The 27,549-nt window shown below is 38.3% G+C and overlaps 1 protein-coding gene across 3 annotated transcripts in view; it reads left to right on the forward strand.

Annotated features, from left to right (window-relative positions):
- The window catches only part of rasgef1ba (RasGEF domain family, member 1Ba), a 68,801-nt gene that overhangs the window by 34,957 nt on the left and 6,295 nt on the right, over window positions 1–27,549 (forward strand). For 2 of the 3 annotated variants that reach the window (XM_016290706.1, XM_016290707.1), the window contains exons 4-11: window positions 18,471–18,653; window positions 19,105–19,227; window positions 19,353–19,490; window positions 23,191–23,403; window positions 23,562–23,636; window positions 24,754–24,849; window positions 25,258–25,360; window positions 27,271–27,350. In XM_016290706.1, the coding sequence (XP_016146192.1) occupies window positions 18,471–18,653; window positions 19,105–19,227; window positions 19,353–19,490; window positions 23,191–23,403; window positions 23,562–23,636; window positions 24,754–24,849; window positions 25,258–25,360; window positions 27,271–27,350 (1,011 nt within the window). Of the gene's footprint in view, window positions 1–12,687; window positions 12,947–18,470; window positions 18,654–19,104; window positions 19,228–19,352; window positions 19,491–23,190; window positions 23,404–23,561; window positions 23,637–24,753; window positions 24,850–25,257; window positions 25,361–27,270; window positions 27,351–27,549 lie in introns of those variants that run through there. The other variant, XM_016290708.1, reaches the window with a different exon arrangement.

Genomic DNA, 27,549 nt, shown 5'->3' on the forward strand with positions numbered 1-27,549 from the left:
CTATCTATTGTTCTATGTATCTATCGTTCTATCTATTGTTCTATGTATCTATTGTTCTATCTATTGTTCTATGTATCTATCGTTCTATCTATTGTTCTAGCACTCTATCTATCGTTCTATCTATTGTTCTATCTATTGTTCTAGCATTCTATCTTTAATTCTATTTATTGTTCTGCCATTCTATCTATCGTTCTATTATTCTAAGTCAGGTGTGTTCAGGAAGAAAGTTAGAAATTGCCATGGCCAAACCAATTACACAAACGTTTAAAAACCAAATGTTCTCTGCAGTCACAAAAGGAAATTGTTGGGTCTTAGGAGAATATGACAGATAGGGTTGAAATTAGCTGATTTACAACCAGGTAAGAGGAAACATTCTGGAAGCTTACATGAATAGTATAATTACCCAAACACTGCACAGACAGGGACAAATTAACCTCTAGTATTTGTATAAGCACTGCTGTGTCTGTAAAACATCCTATCTTCTTTCTCCTCCTCCCTGATGAGTCTGATTGACGTGCTTGAGACTTTGAGTCAAGCAGCTATTGTCAGACTTTCTTGTGTGTTTCTGCATGTTTTGTGTTAGGGTTTGGTGTGCTGACACAATTTGAGAAAGTTCAGCAGAAGGCTACAGTTATGGGTTTTAAAGCGGTCACACAGTTAAGAAGTAGGCTAGATTTTCTTTGTTACTCTCTTTGATATTGCTTTCTGTATTGTTGACGTTCTCTGGTTTCCATGCTAAAAACAAACATTTATGTAAAAATTTATTACTGAAATCTAAAAACAAACTTAGAGCTCTAAAATGTTATTTAGGTACTATATATTTGATCAGATTTAGGTAGAGTGATTATACATATATCATGTTATTAAAGGGGTTATGAACTGAGAAAGCAAAATCCCCTTGATCTTTTGACACATAAGTGGCCGTTGTACTATAAAACATCCTGTAAGTTTCAGAACTCAAAACTTTCTCGTTAGTCTTATATTGAAGCCAGTCTGCCAAAATGACAGGTTGTGGAATGTGCCACTTTATGACGTAAAAACATACACAACTGTTAGCCAATCATAGAATTGGGCATTTACCTCCGAGTCTACAATCTGCCATGTCTATTCATACAGTGCGTTCATATGAGCGGGGTCAAAACAGGAAAGAAAATAGCCTATTACTTTTAAATGATGATGCTTTTTGAAATCTTGATTACATTATAAGTGGACCTCAGGGAACAGTATAAAATAAAAAACAAAGGCAGTTCATGACCCCTTTAAACACAGTCTCAAATGATACCACAGCATGAAGCTAAAACATGTTCTCAGGTAGTGAAAGTAGAGGGTCAATTTTATAGACCGACGTTGTTGTGTTGAGTGGTAATTAACTACTGAATATTAAATCTGACTCATTGAGCAATAGTCAAAAAGTTTGAGTCACTTGGTTTTTGTTTCATTTAGATGTGTGTGTGCTTATTAGTCGGTAAGGTGATTAAGTTTGGGTATTTGAGGTAGGATTAAGGAATAAAAAATTTGGTCATGGAGAATCAGTACTAATAAACAGCCAAAGAGTAGATTTGAAATAATTTCCCATGTTTAAACTAGATTTTAAATGAGTTTTCCTTTGTTTTATATAGACACCCTTATATGTTATTGGTTCTGAATAATATTAGTTATGTAAGCAAGTATGTTTTTTTATACAAGCAAAATACTATTATGTAAGAGTACTCATGTGCGCCATGTCAATGTGTCATAAGACTTTTTCAAGTTTTTAAAGCCTGATCTCAGATTTTTTTGTCAGTTCATATATGTTACATGTTGTATTGTGGATGAGGATATAACAGTGTCTGAATGTTGCTCAGTAAACAACTGTTATAGAAACGTTACCCAACAGGAAACGTTTCTATGTGTGGTCACCACTGGAAACCGTTAATAAAACCACAGTTAGTTCCAAAACATAGCCAAATAGACAAAAGGAGAGGTCAGTGGAATCATCATATCAAATATTAAGCATTCAGTTGCCTGGCATTGAAAAAGTTCTGACCCCATCTTGGGATATAAAAGCTCCTCAGAAGGTCATGATGTCCCAGCTGCTGATTCTGCGTCATCACTAAGGCATGATAACTATTCCATTGCTTAAATTCTTGCAGAGTTATGTCTGAATAAAGCTTTAACATCATAAAATATATATACAGTACATATATTTTATTTACTGAGGAGCAGTTATAGTGTTGCAAAAGCACCATTGTGACTGATCATGTACAACCCCGAGTCACTTCCATGACCTTAGGATGAAATAACTAGGAAGTTTAGGGCCTTTTTACAATAATAAGAAGAATTGATTACAATATTATTAGCATGAGGTTTCCAGTGTATTTAAAAAAAAATACCATACATAAATGATTTTAACGGAATTCATCCCTGGATGGAAATTGAAGTAGCATTCCAGAGAATTAATGTAATTACTTGAAATGTGTCCTGTAATTTTCTAGCTTTGTGAATCCATATTCATGTGAAGTAAAAAAAAAATCACTTACTGGATAGGCACACTGGTTAGCATAATGATATTTAATATTTACGTCATGGATGTGATCCCTGAAGTCTATTCTAAATATTTTATTTTGTTCTCTACATAGAAACAATGAACGGTGACATTTATGAAAGAAATCGCCATTAATCAAAACAGCTGCATGCGATTGTTGGTTTGTATTTGTATTTGTATTTTACTCAGCATCTGCATGGCCAATATACATTCAAATGGTAAGAAAGTATAATATTTACCCACAAAGAGCAGATGAGCCTTATACAGCGCTGACTGACATGCCAGTGCATTATGTAATGACTTCCACAGCTGTGAAAAACATGCTCTCCTCCCTTCTTACAATTTTGTATTACAGCTAGACATATCAGCAAGCTGCCTCTCTTGGTTAAAGTGAAGTTGTACAGAGCATGCATGCTGAGAAGAAAGTGAACATGAGCAGGTGCACTGGTAGAGGTGTCTTGAGTCTTGACTGACAGCACAAGGGCAGGGGTTTGCGTCCCAGGCAGAGATGGGCTTTGAAAGCTCTCGGTCAACACTGTGCTTTCAGCATGGAGCCCAGTTTTGTTGTCTGTATTTGTTGTCCAGGTTAACTTTTCTTATTTAGACATTGTGTGTCTGTACCTTTTTAACTTTAGCTTTGGTTGAAGTAAATTGTTATTTTGTTCTGATGCATCTTTTAATCATGAGTTCAAATAGTAATTGGCGTACTCCCTGCAGTACTGCTGCAGACCCCCTGTTGAACACTGTTGAACAGATGTAAAGCTTTAATCCTGATTCTACATTTTGAGCGTATGTTGTTTATGAGTGTATTACATCATGGCTTACTGCAGAACTGAGAATCACTCGATTACAGTTGTGCACAAAGCAGTTTATTGTGATAAAACAGGCTGCGTTTTTAATGAGCAATTCATGTCAGTGTCATACGGTGTTCACCTATTGAAAATAAATATTTAATGTGACTTCCACACGACATGATGGTAAAGGCTTTGAATTTCTTTTAAACAGACAACCATTTTAAACATTGTATCGTGTATCGTGAAAAGCGCTATACAAATAAACTTGAATTGAATTAAACATGCTCTATTATTGTTGCTTCTAGTATATAGTAAATATCAATATCCTTTTAGCTGCAGTATCAGTCTTCAGCATAATCTGAACCTGTGAAGTCTGTCACTGTAAATGGCATTTAAATGCAAGTTGGGTTATCATTCTCACTGGTACCCGCTCTTCCTTTTACATAACTGATGTGGATTATGGATAGTGGTGTGGAGCAGATGATTTTGTTTAAAAATATTAGCAATTTTAATTGGCAAATAATGTAACACAACCCTTACAATGTTAAAAATACAAACCCGATTCCAAAAAAGTTGGGACACTGTACAAATTGTGAATAAAAACAAAATGCAATGATGTGGAAGTTTCAAATTTCAATATTTTATTCAGAATACAACATAGATGACATATCAAATGTTTAAACTGAGAAAATGTATCATTTTAAGGGAAAAATAATAACAAGACATGCATAAAGCGTTTTACAACGTGGAGAGATTATGATAGGGAGGGTGTGTGTGTGTTTTGATAGCTCTCTCTGGTTGGGATGGGCTGCACAGCTTCCTTTTCACTCCTCGCCTCCCTGGGAAAAACAGCATGAGCACACACAGGCAGGTTTGAATGTGACTAGAATCACCAGATCTTCACTCTTTTTACAGAATAATACAAGGACCCTCAATCGCTAATAAGGATATTTCTGTTCTGAAAGGATTTGTTATACTGATAAGAGTTTATCTTTCTATAACAATCCTTTTCAAACCGTAACATCCACATGGATTCATAGCAGTGTTTGGGTCATAGGGTCACATCACAGCTGAAATGTGCTCAGTAGTTTCCTAAAAGTTGGATTTCAGGAAGAGTTTTCATTACTTGATTTAATATTATATATTAACTTTAGCATTTCCATTGAAGAAGTTGTGATTTCACACTGTTATGTTATTTAATACTAATCGTGTACAAATGTCAGAGAAATACATTTTATGAGGAATGTACCTTTTTAGGAGAACTAATAATAAGCTTTTGTTTTCTGTTACCAACTTCTTCTTAGAAAAAATTATTTCATATTGTGAGGAGAAAGACTTTAATGAATTCCATCAAATCTGAGCTTCCATTCTACACAAATGTGGGATGGCAAGCTGTGTTTACTGATCACTTTGTCTCAATGGTTATTTTAAGAAAAGCTATATTCAAAACAAGCTAAACAGGAAGGAAACAAGGGCCTCATGCTCCTGTCCAAGAACCCAAAACAGTACCAAAGTGCATAATAGGTGCATTGTCCATCCAGTCCAACTTCCCCTCCTTTTCAGGAGATCTTGTGTAATCTGTCCCAATTTTCAGGTCTGAACATTAGCAGATCAAAAGGAGAATTAGCCTGGAAGTAAGAAGTGAGACATGATGGAAAGGTCATATGTTCCTACACAGAAATGTGGCTGTTTTTATCTCCAAAATGTGCAATCTCTCCATACCCTTTTATCAGGCAGATAAATCCAAGGCCGGCTCCATCTGGGACTGCTTTGTGTGGCATTTGGCGTGGCATGCCTGCCATCTGCGATCGCATTGTTTCAGGCACTGGTGGCATGATGGCAAAGGCTGTGAGCAGGGTCAGAGCAGACAGTCTAGCGACCCGTTCGAATAGGCACACACAACCTAGAGAAACTTTTATGGAAACTGAGTGCATGCTGTTACATAAATAGTCTGAATTATGGCATCTTCACTTTTCCCCTGCCTCCAGTGGAGTCGCAGGCTGAAAGCGAGGGCAGTGGTTCTCGTCTGTTGACTTGGACGGCCATGAAAAGGGACAGTTCTTATGTAATCTGAACAGATTATCTTTTATGTGTGTGTGTGGTGGACTGTTTTGTCTCGTTATTTCATTCTACGGCACTGACATCATATCTGACCATTCCCAAGGGATGTGAGATTATCCAGTAGACGACTTTGAAAAATAGAAACAGCAGCTATGCAGCCAGTTGACTGAGCAAGTGTCATCTGCATTGGTGGAATTAATGAAAGCGTACAAACACACAAGTGGGCCTGTTCAGCTGTTCAGCATGGATGGTGGAAGCGGCGGCCTCCCCCAGCCTTTACTGGGAACATCATTATGAGCGTCTACTGACAACAACATTTAGCCACTTAGCTGCATTCTCTGAAATCTGTGGGTGGAATCTCATGGTGATGTTCTGTGGAATGTATTTTCTGATAAGTACCTCATTATAATGTGACCATGGTTGCATGTACATTATTTTCTGATTAAAGATGAAATTCAACCAAAAATGAAAATTCAGTCTTTTTTACAGGCCATGTTCTGTTTAAGAGTTTATATTAGTGCTGTCAAATGATTAATTGCAATTAATTGCATCCAAAATAAAAGTTTCTGTTTACATAATATATGTGCGTGTACTGTGTATATTATGCATACATAAATACACACACATACAGCATATATTTTGAAAATATCTACATGTATATATTTATATTCATATAATTTATATTATATATAAATATATTTAATATATAAATTTAACATATTTTTCTTAGATATAAACATGCATGTGTGTGTGTTTATATATACAAAATAAATATACACAGTACACACATATATACTATGTAAACAAATCTTTTATTTTAGATGCGATTTATTTTAGATGATGTTTCTTTTAATGTTTTTGAATATACTTCCTTAAAGTTTTACAACAGTAAAATTTTCACCCATGCCTGTATCTACCTTTCAAAAGTTTGGGGTCAGCACGATTTTTAAATGTTTTTAAAAGAAGTCTCTCATGCTCACCAATGCATTTTTTAAAAATAGAAAATACAGCAAGACCAGTAATACTGTGAAATATAATTACAATTTAAAATAACTGTTCTCTAGCTGAATCTATTTTAAAATGCTATTTATTCCTGTGATTGTAAAGCTGAATTTTCAGCAGCCATTACTGCAGTCTTCAGTGTCACATGATCCTTCATAAATCATTCTAATATGCTGACTTGAATACATTTCGTATCATTATCAATGCTGAAAATAGGTGATTCATATTTATTTGGGATTCTTCAAATGAACAGCATTTATTTGAAATAAAAACCTTTTGGAAAATTATTAATGTATTTACTGACACTTTTAATCAATGTAATGCTTCCTAGCTGAATAAAAGTAATTTCTTTCAAATAAAATGGCTTGTACTGACCCCAGACTTTTGAATGGTACAAAATATGTCAGCTATGTCTATATTTCTAGAAACCAGAATATTGGCTTAATCTTGGTTATTGTTCATGTTGGTTAATGTGTTTACATGATGCTTGCCAATTTCTGAATATCCATGTGCATGTAAACGTGGTGATTGACGTAATCCAACTCACTACAATGTTTGTGTCTTTTGTCCCATTACATAATATTTACTTTCTATGAAGGTCTTCGTAGCCTTTGTTGATGAATGACTATACAAAAGCAGGGCAAAAACAAACTTCTTCCAGCATGCTTCAGTATAGTGTAACATACACAGAAACGTAGTTATTAATAGAATATCAAGAATTGATTTCTCATGTATGTCTTGGGTACCCAAAATCTGAAGTGTAATATGAAGGCATGCAAGCGATGTGGACCCCTGACTGGTTAAGATTAGACCCTTGAAAATGTGACAAAACAATTCCTTTTCCTCAGGTGGTCTTCTTGTTTGTTTTGACAGAGGGGGGTTGGGATGGAATGTCAGCTCTCAAGCCGTCTCTACCCAGAAGGTGGAGGGAAGATGGGGGAGGAAGAGGGGAGGGTATGTGGGTCACAGGGAGTTTGTCTGGGTGGTGTCTTCCTAGTTTCCTCCATTTCCTAACCTTCCCCCCATATATTAATGCCACTCCACGTGCGCACACGCAATGTCTTCCAGCTGCTGTTTCATATGCTTTGGGACCCCTCCCAAAGCACATAACATGATTCTCACAGCTCTTGTTCATAATGTGACTTTTTGTAGACAATTTTGGAGATTTGAATCAATTTAGTCGTTTGTTATATTGAATTTTGAGATCATTTTATTTTATTTTATTACTTGCTTGCTTATTCATTCATTCATTTTTATTTATTTCAATTTTATTATTTTATTTTATTTACTTTATTTTTAATTTCATTTTAGTTTTTTTTTGACTGACTTTTTATTGGACATCATACTTACGCCTACATATTCATGATTCATGTCATATGCCTCTCATTTAGACAGTTTTATAACCCATTGTCTATTGTAGGCCGTTTTTTCCCAGGCTGAGGCCTTGCATCTCTTGCCTCAGTCAAAGATAATTAAAATGTCAGCGCTCCTTCAGACAGCAAAGTCACAGATGGACACAAGACAGTCCTTTGCCCCCTGACTGACTTAACAAACCAGCAACCCATCTTACTTACCGTAGCATCCAGATGGGAACAGGACATACAAAGAAACGCTTCTATATCATACATAGGCTTTATACGCAGTTCAGGGCTTATAGGTCTAAAGGTGGTCAGTGTTGTGATGGCTGAGAGCAGTTAATGCTGTTATGTGTCAGAACTGACAAGAAATATGTTGCATAATTCATGGCGTGCATCCCAGTGTGAACATTCATACTGCATATAGTGTGTACATTGTAATCCGGATGTTCGCGTAATTGTTTATATACATCCTACAGTAAGGTCTGAGCCTACATCGTGTGATTGTGTTTACCCCCGAGAAACATGGGTAGGAGTTCATGTTCTTTGGCCTTCGGTGTATGTGGGAGCCGAGAGAACATGGAGTATTTTCAGCTTTCCTGTTCATTTTGCTGGCAGCCAGTCTCCTACGCACCTGGGTGGAGAGTGCTGTGTTTGTGCTTATTTGTATGAATATATATCCAATAATATATAATTTTTAGAATTCAAAATGTATTCTTTTTATTTGTTGAAACACTTTGAGACAACAATTTCAACAGTGATGATAAAAGTGTTTGCCCTTCAGTAATTTGGTGTTGATTCTCCCAGAATACGAGCCAAGCCTCTGTTCGCTGTTACACCTGTCCTTTGATCTTATCTGCTCCATCTGTGACATGTTGTATCATGTGGCATCTCTGAGAGGCGAGATCTTTGTGACCTTCAGGGCTGAGTTCAATAGGTTATTATCTGTCGCAGTGATTCTAATGAAAAGTCTTCAGTGCTGAGGTCACCTCAGAAGAAACGCAAATCTCTGTGACAGAATTTTTTTCACTGTTGTTGTTGAGCTTTTTTTAGTGGGAGGATTTACTGAACTTCACATCAAGGTTTCTCAAAAGTCACATCCCGCAGTTAGAGATGCCCTATTTTTTGGTTTCTGGGATGTGAGAGGTTTTGTCAGGCAGAGACATAAAGGCATTCTCCTCAGGCTCACGCAAACAGTGAACTAGGCCAACTGTGAAAAAAAATTGTGCTTCAGACATTACTCTGGAAATGTGTATATATGGACCACATTACTGGCAAATCATATTTTCATATCATCAGGTTGCATTTAACTAACTGACTTGTGGATTTAGGGGTCCTCTTGTGTGGTCTGTATCAGTTTAAGAGAAATCGACTGGGAAAGTACTTCGCCCATTCTTTACTTGCCGGTTGGGGTTTCCCTGGTATGGTTGTGAATAAGTCTATATAGACTATGAATAAAATTTATCCTGTCTGTCTCAGCATGTTTTGTAAATGGTAGAAAAAGAGTTGGGTTTAAGTACTTGGACTTCAAGGAAAAGGTAAGGCCTTTTCACTAAAAAGTTCCCAGAGTGGGATATTACATATTGATGATGGTAGACATATAGTAATAAATAAAAGATGGCCAGTTTAGTGCAGTTTACCATTAATTTTACTTTAATTTATTTAGAATCAAAAATATGATGATGAATATGATTGAAAACAATGTACAAAAAAAGTTACAGAGTTAGGTTTATGAGAAATAGAGCAGGATTTCATTTAACTATTGTCACATTTTTACCAAAGGCTTTTTTTGGTAACATTAAATGTCAGGAAGTAGCACGCATATCTTGTTCCTCATTTGGAAGCTAATTCTGAGCATCGAGTCACATTGGTTTCCATGCTTGGACTTTTCCATGCATGTGATCATCTGACGTAACATGAGTTAATAATGAGGATCTATGAATGATGATTGAGTAGAAGAAGCAGTAGACTGTACTGACCTACTTTTGCCCTTTGTCTGGAATTGGTTGCCACTCATTATACCTGATTTGAGGCCAGCTTGGTTTTTCTCAATGATTGTGAAGTTAGAAATTGGGTTGGGGAAAGCTGGTCTGGAGTCAGTGCAGAGGTAAACACTATCTGGCTCTTGATTTGATGGTGAGTGCTTTTCCTCAGCTGGCAAAATATTTGGGTCAGAATTCATATAGGATGTAAGCCAATCTTGAGTTAGATATTTGTATGTCTGAAAAGTGTCTGAGTTACTGAATGTCTCTATCTGTCTATATTTACTTATGGCAAAATCACACCCAATTTCGCATAATATTATTATTGCAACTGGTGAATATGGAGTGTTGTTAATCTATTTTAATGATTTCACTCTTGAAATGAAGTGGCTATTAAACTATATGATAACAGAGTGACACAAAAGATCAAAGGCCAAAGCTGATTGTGACATCCTTACCCTCAAGTAATGGAGATTTAACACACGCATGTTACGGTATGGTATGGTATGGTATGGTATACTAACGTTTCTGCAGTACATTAGTATTTAGGTTAACTACAGCTAATATACTGTTGTTCCTAACACAGTGCCTGCCTGATCATCTTTGTCAACTGCTAGTACATTTGTTTCCACAGAATGGATGTGCCAGAATTTCTTGAGTTAGGACCCCGATTTGAGAATGTCCATGTTTATTGTTCTTATGTGAAAAAAATACCCATACACATAGACTTTTGTGTTTTGAATGACTCTTTTTGAAATGTAAAAGGTTTGATTGGGATAATCAATTTCAATTTAACTTTTGTTATATACATCTTCTGTTTTAGGGACTAATCTTTGAAGTAAAAAAATAAAATAAAATGGAACAGCAGGCACTATGTTCATCATGCATTCTTATTAACAGTTTCCAATATTTAAATAATTCATGCTGTTTCTCACTTTTCACATTCATAATGCCCCATCTAGGACAACAAAACAGGGGTGTGAATACCTCTGGAGCAAAGGGGAAGCTAGGTCAGACAGTCTGTGCTGACTAAGCTCAAATGTGTATTTAATGGGGAGAACGACTGGACTTGAATTGACTTGTAGCTATTTCTCTTTAACTTTTTTGTTGCTGTTTGGTACTGTTAGTAGTATTAACTTTTGCAGAGAGCTTAACTGTTAGTTCTTCATCTCTATGAACTCCTCCACACACTCTTCACAATGAACAATGACTTTGAATACACAGAGGTTACATAACTGTGGGCCCATTGTGGAGGTGTTAGCCAAGATGTGAGACCTGTGAATGGTTATTTTCAAACATAATGCTCCCCATATTCAGATTTTATTCAGACTCGTTGTCAAATGCATGAAGAAACATCCTAATTATCACACAACGTTTAAAGAGTCTTTTGTGATGCAGATTTTAAGATGATTCATACATGCCTTTTATTTAAAAGCTTTACAAATTTGTGCTACTCTGTTTGCTTTTTAATTATTATTATTGTTATTTTTTGTGATTTTATGGTGCTGGTCTGCTTAAGAGATTTGATACTTTAACACATACACACACACACACACACACACACACACATTTACGGAAATATAACTGAGAGATAATGTACAGTCAGCCAGCCATTAATGCATATAACCCAAGAGAGGGTGATCAGGACCCCAGCACACACATTATCCTGCTTTTTCTCTGCATCTTAACAAATATGCATAGACATGAAATCCTGTTTTTTTTTTATCACATGGAGTAACTTTGTGATTTGATTGTTATATATATTTTTTTTACAATGTTCTTACCTTCAAGTTTATCAGGTGAATTAATTTGTTCTGTCAATTTAAAAGACAGACACACAGTCAGCCAGCCATTAATGCATATAACCCCAGAGAGGGTGATCAGGACCCCAGCACACACATTATCCTGCTTTTTCTCTGCATCTTAACAAATATGCATAGACATGAAATCCTGTTTTTTTTTTTTATCACATGGAGTAACTTTGTGATTTGATTGTTATATATATTTTTTTACAATGTTCTTACCTTCAAGTTTATCAGGTGAATTAATTTGTTCTGTCAATTTAAAAGACAGACAGATTGATACCATTGTTGTTAGAACATGCTACTGAAGCTCATTTAGCATACCTCATATAGGTGTGAGAGGTGACGAACTCTCGGCTCCTTGACCTACAATGAGAGAGGGAAAACCTCTCTGTGAACTCTTTCAGGTATTCACTGCAGTATCTAGTGTGGGGGATTCCTGCACAGTATCAGTGAACATGAGACAGGGGTATATACTGTGTTTCACAGATTTAATTTAACCTATTTAAAATTAAGCTAAAGATAATGCAGGTAAACATTACATACAGGCCTACCAAAATATAATAAATATATTAGCAGTTTGTGCTACAGTGTTATCCGTCGCTGTCTTCAAAATGTAAGGCTAATGATACATGGGGCAACTTTGGTTAATGTTGCCATCAATGGGCAACCAGGTGAGACACAGCTGATCTAAAGTATCCAGATAGAAATTTGTTACCCATTCTCAGCGAGAAAGTGCCCAAAACGTTGCCCCCTGTATCATCAGCTTAAGACATGAGGGAGTTCCCACAAATATTTCCATTTACACTGCCCATGATGCTAATATTTGTAATATGTATATTTTGAACAAATCAATACATTTATTTTTGATAAATTCATTAGTCCTGCTAGATTCAAATGAGACAGCTATCTTTCAGGACATAATGGCGGACTTGTAAGTAACCATGAAGATTATTTTCAGGGGATTTTCGCTGAGGCAGACATTTAGTTCTTCTTTCAGTCGTCTTGTTTAGTGAAGTTCTCATATGTTTTCGTTTTCAAGTATAGACTGATGGGCGCGCGCTGATATGCACTCGGGTGTCTGGTGCTGTTCGCTGATTGGCTGTCTCGGAATCTACGGCTCAGCCTACTATAATTTACTATTCGCGCGCTCAGTGGATCAGCAGCTCACACTTGCTTGAGATCGTGAGAGAGAGGCACGTCGCACGTACAGCCTGGATATATTTATAATAAGGATCATGCGCTTGAGTGTCACAGTCGTTATCCGTATGACTTAGGAATACGCAGCGTGACTTCTTTTTAGATTCATATGTTTTGAGAATCATTTTTTGAAGCTTGTTATATGTCCGGAGGTTCATCTTGCGCAGCCATCCATCGCCAAACTTCTGCAGGGCTGATCTACAGCGGAGTCTCGGTCCCTTTGGAGGTGAGAAACTCGAGCAATGTATAATGCATTCAATACGCGGCTTGGTTTGCATGCATTTTGATTTTATTTCACATTACGACCTGTTAAGTCAGTTTACTTGCATATAAACCGGCAAACAAATATTATGTGCTGACGATATTCACCTTCTGTCTTACTGACTTAAGTATATTAACATTAATGAAGAATGTGCCCTGTGGTGTTGCCCTAGGTATGCTGGTGGTCTTGATAGTGAGTTCTTAACAAGTGATATGCAATGCACAACAAATGTAGAACACAACCAAGCTGTCATGTAATTTGATATGCTACCATGGAAATGAATGATTGCTATGTACTATTGGTTATTTGTGGTATTGTTAGTGGAATTAATATTCTATTCTAGACTTTTGGTATACTAGTTTGGTGGTTAAACTGGTTTCATTTATAATTAGATTTAAATGCATGTTATTTTATATTACATGGTACTTTGTTGTATAATATTTTACTGAAGGATTGTAATGTTAATTTGCTTTGCTGGTTACATGGTAATTCAGACAAGGTTCCCACTGCAGGAGAAAACTGGATATAAGAGGGAATTTTAGAACCGTAATTCCAAGTCTGGATAACCCATTGAGATCTTAAAGTTTCATTGAAATGTCTACGGAAGGCATTTTATAGTTTAGGATGATATAAAATTACAGTAAATTAGCTTAAAAATAGTGTGCATGCTGTGTACTAAACTGATGGTTTGCACTGCAGAATGAAGATGCCAGGTTTATGGAGTTTTGAGTGTTTGCTGAGGGTATTCACTGGGGAAATCATTTTTCATTTCTCATGTATTAGTGCAGTAGTGGTCTTGTGTTGGGTGGGTGTGGAAACTGGAGGGTTGTTGTTGATATTCCCTGGTTGATTTCAGATGATCATTACCCATGTGTTTCTCCCCACTATCAAATAAGTAAGCTATTTTGGGGCTTAAGCAGATTGTCTTATCTACTTGATTAATCGGTGTTGTTTATCAACAGTCTTATATTATACTTTTTTAATCAAAATGAGGGTTTGTGTTTGGTCAAGATTGTGGAAAGAAGAGTGTCTGAGACATTTTGATTCTGTTTTGAAAAGCTGATCTGCATCAGTTTGCTGTGATTTGGCTGGACTATGCCTCTGTGATACCAGTCATGCAGGTAGCTCAAAGTGCTGTGGGAAGGACACTATGCCCTGCCAATCTGTACCGCCAGCCAAGCCCTTTATTTACTCAGACACACTCGAGCAGTTTCACTGAAGCAATCGCTCCCTTCCCCCAACGTCTTACACACACACGGACACACACCTGCTCGTTTCCCAAGGCTAACATGTAACCCACTTTGACAGAAACCAAAAGACCAAGACTCAATTTGATCCTTGTTGAATTTATTGAAAGCCGACAATTTTGTGTAATACTGGTGTCTATTACAGCGCTATGAACAGACATGTTTATTTCCTCATTTCATCATATTCGTAACATTATAGTAATTTGTCAATTTACATAGAACTGTGTTGTGGTCCACGCACCAGACATTTGTTTGTAGAAATGTGGGTGGGAATCATGTCTTTCTGTCATCACAGCAGTGATCAATCCTTCGTATTTGTTAAAGTCTTGATCTTTGGCTGTTTTTATATTCACTATGAAGCGACCTTTAAAGACAAGACTGCCACAACAACTTAACAGCTCCTAATAATATGCCAATGAGCTCAACACACCCTTTTGTTGAGGATGCCGTTTCAAAACACTCCAGGACGTTTGGGTTTGTTGTTTTAACCTCCACATTTGCATTAGACAGGGTTCCCACAACCATGGAAAACCTGTAAATATCAAGGAATGTTAAAATTGTGATTTCCATGAAAACTGGTCTCAGGAAGTCATCGAAATATCATGGAAAATTAAAATGTATTATTAAATTGAAATTTTTCTGTTTATTTATTCTATAAATTGAAACATAACTTCGAACTCGATTTAAATTATATATAAAAATTCTATTTCAATGTATTTTCAGTTTACTTAGGATATTGACATTTACAAGACATTTCCATTGCTATGTATGCAGTATTTGTAGAATCATTTATTTTTTATTTATTTTATCGACTTGTGAGTGCAATTTCAATATACAGTGAATTTTAAAAATCCTTATCCAGTAGGGATAAATGAGTGTAAAACCATGGAAATGTATTAGTCAAAAGGTGTGGTAACCCCAAAGATCAGAGTGATTATTTAAATGTTGCTTTATGCTTGAGGAGGCCCGTTTTGATCTAGAGACTCAGTTATCAACAATACAGTCAACATGTGGGTGGGACTGAATGATTTCAGCTTTCAGACAGTCATAACTATCTAAAATGCAGCCATGCAAGGATGCCAAATAAAAGCTCTGACAAAAAACATTTCAGTAATTGTGTGAAAGCAAGGGCTTTTTTGTTTGCTTATATACTACACAGCCCCTGTGGTGAAGGCTGTGCTTCGTGTTTGTTTAAGCAGGACAGAGGAGAGGACATGTGGCTGGCCATACTTGACACCTGCAACCAAAAAGTAAACACATCCAGAATCCCTGCTACTAATCAGCTTCAGATTTGTTTTATTCGCTCACAGAATTCAGTCGAGCAGCAGCTGGTGCGCCTAGAGAGTTTAAAAGGGCTTTGACTTTTAGCAGATTTGCATTGTGGCCTGGGGGCTTCACTAATAGGGTTGCATGGGCCGATGTGCAGGGGTGTCCTGCTTTTGGGGCATATAATGAGACAAAAGTAGAGTTTATTCAATGCTGCTTTGTCAAAAACAAAAAAGGGTTTATTTTTATGAAAGTTCTGGCAAATTCTGTTACAGAATATGAGTCAGAGAATAAAACCGTACGCGGTTCCCAGAGGCATCATTCATAAAGGACTTGACAAATTGTCAATTTCTGGTGATGAGCGCAAAGTCAATTCTTGACATAATTTGGCCTTCCTTGCTTTTTATCTCATTGACATGCTCAGATGGTATAACACATGGTAAAGCAGATGCGTAGGGGGGCGTTTGCTGCTTTGACCTCTTGGGCCCCATTTTGATGCTAATGTCTATGGTTTTATGAAGAGGTCTCTGTGGGGGGCCGCGGACTGAGAACATACATCATCGTACAACACCCCCTCCCTCCTGTGCACTCCCGTCCGAATCTGGCACCCAAACGCCTGCGGGCCTGAATAGGCAGGCGGCCATTGGGGCTGCACATTGTTCGGGGTGTCCCTTGACGCCCCGTGCCGTAGCTGTGAATGCCTCTATCGTTAAAATTGTGATTTCCATGAAAACTGGTCTCAGGAAGTCATCGAAATATCATGGAAAATTAAAATGTATTATTAAATTGAAATTTTTCTGTTTATTTAATAAGTATTCTATAAATTGAAACATAACTTCGAACTCGATTTAAATTATAAATAAAAATTCTATTTCAATGTATTTTCAGTTTACTTAGGATAATGACATTTACAAGACATTTCCATTGCTATGTATGCAGTATTTGTAGAATCATTTATTTTTTATTTATTTTATCGACTTGTGAGTGCAATTTCAATATACAGTGAATTTTAAAAATCCTTATCCAGTAGGGATAAATGAGTGTAAAACCATGGAAATGTATTAGTCAAAAGGTGTGGTAACCCCAAAGATCAGAGTGATTATTTAAATGTTGCTTTATGCTTGAGGAGGCCCGTTTTGATCTAGAGACTCAGTTATCAACAATACAGTCAACATGTGGGTGGGACTGAATGATTTCAGCTTTCAGACAGTCATAACTATCTAAAATGCAGCCATGCAAGGATGCCAAATAAAAGCTCTGACAAAAAACATTTCAGTAATTGTGTGAAAGCAAGGGCTTTTTTGTTTGCTTATATACTACACAGCCCCTGTGGTGAAGGCTGTGCTTCGTGTTTGTTTAAGCAGGACAGAGGAGAGGACATGTGGCTGGCCATACTTGACACCTGCAACCAAAAAGTAAACACATCCAGAATCCCTGCTACTAATCAGCTTCAGCTTTGTTTTATTCGCTCACAGAATTCAGTCGAGCAGCAGCTGGTGCGCCTAGAGAGTTTAAAAGGGCTTTGACTTTTAGCAGATTTGCATTGTGGCCTGGGGGCTTCACTAATAGGGTTGCATGGGCCGATGCGCAGGGGTGTCCTGCTTTTGGGGCATATAATGAGACAAAAGTAGAGTTTATTCAATGCAGCTTTGTCAAAAACAAAAAAGGGTTTATTTTTATGAAAGTTCTGGCAAATTCTGTTACAGAATATGAGTCAGAGAATAAAACCGTACGCGGTTTCCAGAGGCATCATTCATAAAGGACTTGACAAATTGTCAATTTCTGGTGATGAGCGCAAAGTCAATTCTTGACATAATTTGGCCTTCCTTGCTTTTTATCTCATTGACGTGCTCAGATGGTATAACACATGGTAAAGCAGATGCGTAGGGGGGCGTTTGCTGCTTTGACCTCTTGGGCCTCCATTTTGATGCTAATGTCTATGGTTTTATGAAGAGGTCTCTGTGGGGGGCCGCGGACTGAGAACATACATCATCGTACGACACCCCCTCCCTCCTGGGCACTCCCGTCCGAATCTGGCACCCAAACGCCTGCGGGCCTGAATAGGCAGGCGGCCATTGGGGCTGCACATTGTTCGGGGTGTCCCTTGACGCCCCGTGCCGTAGCTGTGAATGCCTCTATTGAGGGGCCCATATGCGCTGTGTCCAGGAATCTCACTTAAAGTCACGGGCTGAGCTCTGAAATGGCACAGAAGCTCGTGCTGGCATACTGGAGCCGCCCGCGTGATTATGTGATGCATTGACATGTGCAAAACTCACTTTCTGCCGTTCCACGAGAGCCTGGAAGATACAGAAGTAGGAGGAAGGGAGGCAGGCAATGTGAGCCAGAGCTCTTTGTGTGGGTGAAGAACTGCTTTTGGCTGCTTATCACCTCTAGCTAATGCTGACCGACTCATAGGACTCTCATCTGTAATGGGCCTCGTTTTGTTTTTGAGGGGGAAATTAAGAATCCTTCTTTTCAGAAGCACTAGATCTCATAGGTCATCATGTTTTTTGTGTCAACCCGTAGTTGAAAGAACCTCTGTGTTGTACATCCACGTGAGGTAAAAGCACCGTGAAGATTAATTTGTTGGTGTTTGTGAGTGAAACCCGCCGGCGGTATGTTCAGCTGCTATTATGGTGGATTAGAGCCAGCTAGTGAGTCTAAAATACGAAGCGAATGGAGATTAAACTCAAGTTCTCACAGGCACAATCAGGGAAGGTGTTTGCACATTGAGATTAATCGCGACATATTCATCCCCACGAGTCGTCCATCCGAGGAAGAGTAATTTTCCACTCAGCTTCCTATAATGATACTGGGGACCTTGTGTTTTACACAAAGGTAAACAAAATTTTCAGTTGAGGATGGAGGCTCAGCATTAACGAATTAAACTAGTTCATGCATCAATGTCTGTTTTTGATTGTGTTTGTGCTTAGGTTAGGCTCCTCAGACTGATGTTTCTTTATATCCTTCAACAGGACAAAATGCCTCAAACGTCACCCTTTCCAGCGATGTATGGGTCCAATGTCTACAACAAGAATCTCTATAAGGCCAAGGAAGAAGACTATGAAGGCCTGTATTACCATGAAAACAACCTGGTGTCAGGGTCCTTGGAGGCTCTAATTGAGCACTTGGTCCCTACGGTGGCTTACTATCCTGATGTGAGTATATAGAGTGTCAAAAGTAGCTATTAAGCCAATTCACAGTATTGGATTTTGAGTATTGAAAACATATCTCACATTTATTTATTTTTTAAACACCGAGACCACAAACGTGACTTGCAATTGGTCTCAATTTATAATTTAGCAATATGCACTTCTGCTCAAAAATTTGGGTTTAAAAGAAATTACTTTTTAATCAGCAAGGATTCATTAAATTGATCTAAAGAGACATAAATCCTTTGTATCATTTCAAAGAACTTTATTTAAAATAAGAGTTGTCCTTTTGAGGTGTAGTCTAGCTAACCAGATTTATTTTCAAGAAATATAAATACATTTTATGTAGCTTTGTCCAATGTTAGTTTTGTTTAGAATAATGTAAAACGGATATTAATGGTTTGTATTGTTGCACCAACATTATAACCAACATAATCTAATTTTTATTGACTCACAGAGGACATACATCTTCACATTCCTGCTCAGTTCCCGTCTCTTTATTCACCCGTATGAGCTAATGTCCAAAGTGTGCCATTTGTGTGTGGACCAGCAGAGACTCACTGATCCTCAGGCTGATAAGGTACAAGGGTGTCTTTATACTGATTGTCATACAAAGTGGCTTCAGTCTTCATGGTTGCTCTATTTTGAGAACCAAGGACAATAATTTGCAATTACAGTGTTGTTGTTTTTTTACTTAATCTGTAGGCAAGAGTCAGGAAAATTGCTCCCAAGATTCTGCAGTTGCTGACTGAGTGGACGGAGACATTTCCTTATGACTTCAGGGATGAGAGGATGATGAAGAGCCTAAAGGAACTAACGCATCGTCTGAGTACTGGAGATGAAGTAAGTCTGCCATTTCCAAGTGCTGGAAGATAATTTCAGCGGAAACAATGAGTTTTTCATTCTTGAGGAAATGTCTGCTAAACGCAACGCCGTTTTGAAATAATAGTCACCTGATAGGTGCGAACACTTGCGTCAAAGACATTAGCTTTTCTTTATGCCTTTAGTACCACTATTAGCATAGACCGTGTAAAACACCTTTATATGTCTTAGCATGGCTTTTTTTAACATTCAGCTGGTTAAGACGTAGGATGTAACACGTTGGGTGAGAAGAGTGTCAACACCTGAGCAATGGGGGGTGAGATTTCTTTAGTCCAAAGCGCTCTGACAAGAGGAGTGAGAAGAGAGCTCTTTTGTTCAGCTGCTTTTGTCTTCACTGGTGCTTTTCCACAGGCTGCATTTAAATAGTTCTCTTAGCACTGACTCGTTTGTTGCCATGTTACTGGCTTAGCATTTTTTTTATCAAAGGGACTTTTTCACCACATTTATTCTAGGTTCTTTTAAAACTTCCTGGGCACAAAAACCAGCAGTGGTTGTGTTAAAGGATTCAATTTTATTTTACATCTAGTTATCGTCCTTCCATTGTGCTCACATCCTTTTGATGCCTGTCACTTCATTTTGAATCTGGATAAAGTTGGGAGCTCTCATCAAGTGTTGTCCTCAAACGTCCCTTTTTTTCTCTATCGTCCGCATCTGAATAGTCCTCCTGTTGTGAACTCTTGATTTAGTTAATGTACAGTGAAATAAAAAGAGATTTGCAGAAGCTCGCTCTGGTCATCTCACATGGTTGGCGAGCATTAGTGTAATGACTAACAGCAGGGCACTAGTTAGAATAGACAGTTTAAGATGGACATCGCTCCATCAGATTCAAATGAATGGGGTTTCACTAACTCGAAAAGACAAGCAGGACTCATCCTCTGGTGGCTTGTGCAGTAAACACATGTGTGACAATTGATCTGCTTTATCCTGACCCAGGAGATCGATGACCTTCTGCGGCCCCGCTCAGCTCATAGAGGAAATGTGTGCGTGTTGCACCGCCTCCTCAATCTAGTGAAAGGGATGATAAGCTAATAAGACTGCATGTACACTAAAAAAAAAAAACATGGAGAACTATAACTGTGTTAGGGTCTGTGACATAGTTGACCTGTGTATTTATTTGAAAAAGAATTCAAATGCAGTTCATACCTGAATACACCTCTTATATGATGAGCAAGTTTTTAATTTCTGAATTAAAATGTTTTTTGGTATAAAGTCAATATCAAAATAAGACAATTGTCTGAATGTAATACATAAAATGCACTATGTTTCAAGAAGGGCAATACGTCTTTTCAAATAACAGATAATTTGACCTTTTAATGATTATTTAAGGTGGTAAAATGTCATGTGTGACCCAAAACCTAAACCTCTAAAATGTCTTTTTTTGCCTTTTAATATTTATTTTTTTGTTGTTGTTGAAAAAATACTTAAGATTTCTACACTAACATTTTTAGCATTATTCAATTTATTGCATTTTTATTTATTTATTAAGTTTTTTCCCTTATTGTGTACCATTTTTACATACTGATGGGGATAAAATTTTCTTTTTTAACGGAGTGACCACTTCATGTTTTCTTTATTCAAGGTATCTTTATGATCTTTACATTTGCTAGGTAGGCGAGACAAATGTAATCTGTGTTTTGAGTTATGACTGTCTGGTAGATGTGTATCTATGCATGAAAAGAGTGTCTCATAGTGTGAAGAATTCATTCATGGTTCATTCCATCAATAAGTTGACTTATGTAATTCAGGCGCTGTTTTTCTCCCGCCATCTGAACGGCATGTACTCGTACGTGAATTTTGTTAATGAGAGTGTCTGTTACAGTGTAGCACTTGACTCTACATTGACGTGGTATTCACAGCAGTCAGAGCCACACAATAGACAATGGGTGTATTTATAGCTAGACATAAGCCCATCTGAGTCAAATTCACTGTCCAGTGCTTGCAGCCCATTATAACAAGACCGCTATGAAGTGGTTTCCAGTTAGGCCTTTTATTTTTTGACCTCTCCTAGACCTCAGTGGTCCTGACGAGTTTGCCAGCAGTTTGTTGACCTGCTGTTCTGTCTTTTTACTGGCAGTTGAGTCGCGGATCTCTTGCTTTCAGTGCAGGAGCTGAGAATAGATGCCGTAACATCTGTCTCCAAACCACAGTTTGGTCCTCAGGCTTCTGGTCAGCAAAGATTGTCATTACGCATGTGGTCTTCTGTATAGGAAAGGCAGGGCCCAGTTGTGCATTTGCAGACACAGCCATTTGGTGCACATTTGGACACCTTTTGCACAAATCCTGTTTATTGGGAAAGTAATGGAGAGCATTCACCCTTGACCTGGGTGTGGTGTGTCTATGCTAGAGTAATCTGTACTGTGAGGTTGTGCCATGTTGGACGGCTGTCGCACACTCATGCCAGGTTTAAAAACGTGGTGGCAAGCAGCTTTCTTTTCTATTTTTCCCACAACAAGTGAGTTGTCTGATCTGCTGCTCAAAATGTCAAGCAGTCATCGCCAAGAACTCCTGCTAAAAATAATGTGTCAGCATATGGTGGACCTTGAAGAGGGAATATTAAGACTCTCTGTGATCTTTTAAAGTGCTGCAAGGGCTTGTCTCCTCCTGTACTCGCTCTCTTGTCAAATCATCAATACTCTTGCATCTACACTATGTTCAGGTTGTTCTGAGCCAGATGGATTTATGTGCCACCGACCTCCTGCACAACAGATTAATGGGGCACTTTTTATTTTCTACGAGTCAGAAAGGAGTACAGAAGCCTGACAGAAATGAAAGATCCCACAACCAATCAGCATAATGTTTGAACGGCCAACTTTTTATATCTTCATGGTTAAACAAAAGCCTTAAAGCGCGTTTGCACCACGAACGATAGCTATATTGATAACTATATTAGAGTACACACAAATGGACAATAAAATTTTGTTCAATATAAGAGCTGCAGTTTTGTTGTCTGACGCTTTAAATGCTTAAACTGTTCAGTTGAGTGGATTCTGATTGGCTTTCAGGTGATTGTTCCTCGCTGTAGCCCTGTAAAAAAGTACATTTTTATCAAATGCGTTTATTTTATCTTACTTTAAGTAACCAGTTTAGGTAAGGCTTCCTTTAAGTAGTCTGTTTTAAATTCATGGTGTGGGGTAGTCTTCTTGATGTCCATTGGTTGTCAAGCAGGCACAGGATGTAGATTCTTGTCCGATTGATGTTGAGCAACAGGGCTTGACCGCTGCTGTCCTCTCCTTACACAACAGAAGTCCAGAACTGTGTCAGGCACTTGTTATTAGATAACACAACCCCATCTTGTGTTACGAGGGGAAGTGGGTGGCATTCAGGATTCTTGTGAACCTTTGAAGGACATGAATGAAGTGCTGCTGTTTCGTAATCCTGCGTTAATCGTTTATGTAACATACTCAAGACCCTATGTTGGAACGTTAGACCCCGTGAGCAGCACCGCCGTCATAGCTGACCGATCAAGAGGAAAGGGCGCCATTATACGCCCGGAAGTCCATTAGATGTTTGCAGGGCAAATACGTTGTGCATTCCCTCAGCTTTCTTATCAGTGTGGGACACATTTTGTTGTTAGTCTTTCAAATGAATGATTACCTTGTCATTCTGGTCAATAAAAGCATGGTTGCAAATCCACGTCTTCTGTCTCCCCGTCTCTCTTCAGCTCTATCGCAAGGCGGTGCAACAGATGACACAAACGCTGATCCGTAAGCTCACCACACTGAGTCAGTACGAGGAGGCTTTGGCCAAGATTAACTCCTCTGTGACTGACAGATTAACTGTGCTGAAGACCAAACCTCAGTCCATCCAGAGAGACATTCTGACCATCTGCAGCGACCCCTTCACCCTGGCACAGCAACTCACACACATTGAACTGGTGAGTGGAACTTCCTCGGTTTACATGACCTTACATTCCTCACCTCACTGTGGGTTTGGATTGCTTTATTTATTAAATCAATAATCTGTGCAGTTATTTTCAAGGTGACCGTTTGGACTTACTGCAAAGGTTAAGTTGACATCATCTTCATTTTTCAGGAAAGACTGAGCTACATCGGACCAGAGGAGTTCATTCAGGCATTTGTTCAGAAAGACCCTCTTGATAACGACAAGGTAATAGTCCCTTCCTGTTTATGGCCAGCAAGGTCAACTTAAAATATATACAATGCAAATGTCATGTCTTGCGCTTACTACAACAAATATCTGACTCCAACAAATCAATACGCATGGTGTTTACGTTAACCCTCGGGTTCAATGCGGTGTCACCTATTTCACACAGCATTCACAGCACATTCCTCGTCTAATCTATCACCGTCCAAGTTTCCCTCCTCACGTTCCACACAGCGTCCTTTTGTGGCCAAAGCCTAGCAACTGGTTTCTCACAATAACCTGCCAAAAGTTTACTCAGCCCTGCCTCGTAATGCCCATTGCCGTTGGGCTGCTAGGCAACAGCCCGTGTCAAGGCGGTACTAGTGCAATTTTTCTCTTTTGTCCTGGTCGCCGTCTCTCCAGAGGGTCCTTGTGCACCGCCGTGGCTCTCTGATGTTGTCCTTCAAAAGTAGAGTAGGGTGGATTGGGTATTGTGTGACGGACGGCACAGTCGGACCATAGGAATTTGAGGAATGAAGGGTTAGAGTGGCCCGAGCTTTCAGACAAAGTGTCTGTATACATTCCCTAAACGGATAATAGCACAAGGCCCAGTGAGCGTGGAGGCTCTTCAGGGCAAACAAGCTCTCTGATTGAATGTGCTTTGTTGGAGATCATCAGTCATCTCGGAGACCTTTGTTCTTGGGCTGGGACTGTAGGAATCACAGATCCCAGCATGCAAAGTTCTGTGAGATCAGTTAAAGAGCTATATTCTACCGATGATGAACTGTTTACATTCCTGCCAAACGTTTTAGAGCTCAGAATTTAGGGTGAAAAATAGATGCACCAATGCTAAAATTCTGGCTTATAGAGACAAGTTAAAATAGCTGATATTTGGAATCTATGCTAGTTTGATGATAATAAAAATAAAATAAAATTGACCTATACCGATAAATAAAAAATGCAGACATTGGCAGATGACCAGTATGGTACAGATAAAATGCGCATTCCATAATAAAGACAATTTGAAAACTAAACTGGAAAACGTTGTGGCACAATGTCCTAAATGAAGCTCTTGACCAAACTCAAGCCTCATTGTAATTGAATGATGATACTGACCCTTTTGAAATTGTGATTCTTGCAGAGATGCTTTAGTGATCACAAAAAAGCAAGTAACCTGGAGGCTTATGTGGAGTGGTTCAACAGACTCAGCTACCTGGTGGCGACGGAGATCTGCATGGTAATCATCTGCTTTTATTGCTAATGATTTTACTATTGCTAATGATACTGTTAGTGATTCTAATGTGATTTTAAATATAAGCCTTATAAAAATATACACCACCTTTCAAAAAAGTCAGTAGGTTCCTGAGCTCATGCTGTTCTTTCTGTTCATCAAATTGGTGAAAATATTTGACAATTTTCTCTATTTATTCTTTTTTTTTTTTTACCCAATAAATGCAGTCTTTGTGATCATGAGACTTTCAAAACATTTTTAAAAATCTTACTGACCCCAAACTTTTGAATGGTAGTGTAGGTAACGTTAGATTTTATATCATGAATGTTCCTGAAGTATTAAGTATTTAATGAGCATTGTTATAAATATCACTTTTTGGTGTTCATAAATTATTTGCTTGATATTCTCATGCAGCCTGTAAAGAAGAAACATCGGGCTCGAGTCATTGAGTTCTTCATCGACGTGGCACGAGAATGCTTCAACATTGGCAACTTCAACTCGCTCATGGCCATCATTAGTGAGTGTTTTGCCGTCCCTTGCAAGACTTTGCTACAGAAAGCTCTTTTGTTCCCCACAAAATCAGTTTGGATAATACAGTTTGCTTTTTTGGCAGGATTTGGTTTGCTTTTCTAATGCCTGCTCTTGTACGCTTAACATGCACAACAATGTCAAACCTCTTACAGACTCATATTATTTTATTTGCTGAGTGCTTTGGAGAGTCTTATTTAGCTATGCGTCAAGGTTTAGATAATTCATTTTAGCCTTTAGTTGATCAAATTTGAACTAATCGGTGTCATCCGTTTTTCAGTAATCTATAATAATAAACAATTTTGTGTTTATGTTAGACTTCTGATAACATATATAGTACATTTTACCTTCAATAATATAATAAAATAATGATTAGCTACATTAATCATTCACTCAGTTCTCCAAGCACCCAACTAGGCCTGTGCCTGAGGCATTATGGGTAGGGGAACAGGAGTGGAGAGACCAGGAGAAGAAGCAGCTGTTCAGCCTGTGTGAGCGAGAGCTGGATCGAGGGAGCGACATCCCTCAGGTAGATGGTCAGTGCTGACCAATCCAATAGACTGAGCGAGGGACAGACTCATTGAGACGGGGATTGTGAGAGGGAGGGAGTGGAACCAGCTGTCCTTTCCCTGGCCATTCCCTGGAGACGAGCCCACGGGCCGGGGCTCTTACACAAGCCTCTCTCCCTGGAGATGGAGCGCTGATATTAAAGTCACTGAAAGAGAACAAACAAGTCATGGGAAAGGTTGATCGCTCCTGCTTGTGTGTTTTGGAGGCAGCGTACATTATGTGACGTGAATGGAGCGTCAGCAGCACGTGGCTAGACCTGAAAGATAATTCGCTCTAGTTTCATGTTAGTATGCCGGAGGAGCTCTGGGCCTGACACCTGTTAGTATAGACAGATTGTTAATGTACTAAAGCCTCAGATGGCTCTCTTGTAGATGAATAGATAGTGTTGCTGCTATTGTTCAGGCTTAAAACTGGGGAAGAAAACATCTGAAATGACTGAATTTTAGATACAGATCACAACATATTCAGTTAAGTGTGCATATATGAACTACAAATATCAATGTTTCCTTTATCCATCAGTTAATTCCTTTGTCTCCCTGAAGCCGTTTTACTTTTTAACACATATTACCATTAAAATATTTGGGTTCAAGCCAAAGCCATATTCATCAAAGAATCCTGAAGAAAAAAAAATTAAATGGTTTCCACAAAAATATTTAGCAGCAGAACTGTTTTCAACTACATTGATAATAATAAGAAATGTTTTTTAAGCACAAAAATATTAATAATACATTTTTAAATATATTAAAATACAAAACCATTATTTTATAAATACTTAAATCCAGCCTCGCTGAGCTTTAGAGACCTACAAAAGCTTACCGACCACAAACTTTTTGTATTTGTGTTAACAAAAACATCAACTTGATTTTATCCTTCTAAAATTGTTTATATCCTGAAAAGTGTGTTTTATATATACCAAAATAGAGCCAAACGGAGTGCCTAAACAATGTCAAAACTATAAAAAGAATGTTTTAGGAAAGTAGTTGAGGTGAATTTTGATTGAAAGCTTCAGAAACTAGTAACTTGACATCTAATCAAGACCTAGTAAGAAATGATGCTGTTGTCAGTACAGAGAAATCTGATTGGTTGACCCACCTCTAGTGATTTCCAGTCAACACTCTGACCTCATCTGGTCATTAGTGCTGACTGCAGAAGCCCACTGTGACCCTCGGTTCTATAAGCCTCACCTATTGTCGGAGGGAAATGATGCTCCTGCTAATGTCATTGTTCACGTGGGCTCATGGGCTTACACTGCTCTATTTGCCATAGAGAAACTGCACTTCTGACAGGAAACAGTGTGCTGACCTGTGTCTCTTTCTATGTGTCTTTCAGCTGGGATGAACATGAGTCCAGTGTCACGACTCAAGAAGACCTGGGGCAAAGTCAAAACCGCCAAATTTGATATACTAGAGGTATGTATTTAATCACTGAACATGTAGTGCTGACATGGCACTAAACATATTAAGTGTCCGACCCTGGCTCTTATCCCCGTGACTCATGCATGCACAATGCTCAAACCCCTGACAATATGGACACCATATTCTGCCAATTTTAGTCCCAAGTGGGCGAGAATTGTTGCTTTTGTGTCATTATTTTTCTGCGGGGGTGTGC

Source organism: Sinocyclocheilus grahami, unplaced genomic scaffold (assembly GCF_001515645.1).
Source record: "Sinocyclocheilus grahami isolate Dianchi unplaced genomic scaffold, SAMN03320097.WGS_v1.1 scaffold262.1, whole genome shotgun sequence".
Lineage (NCBI taxonomy): Eukaryota > Metazoa > Chordata > Actinopteri > Cypriniformes > Cyprinidae > Sinocyclocheilus > Sinocyclocheilus grahami.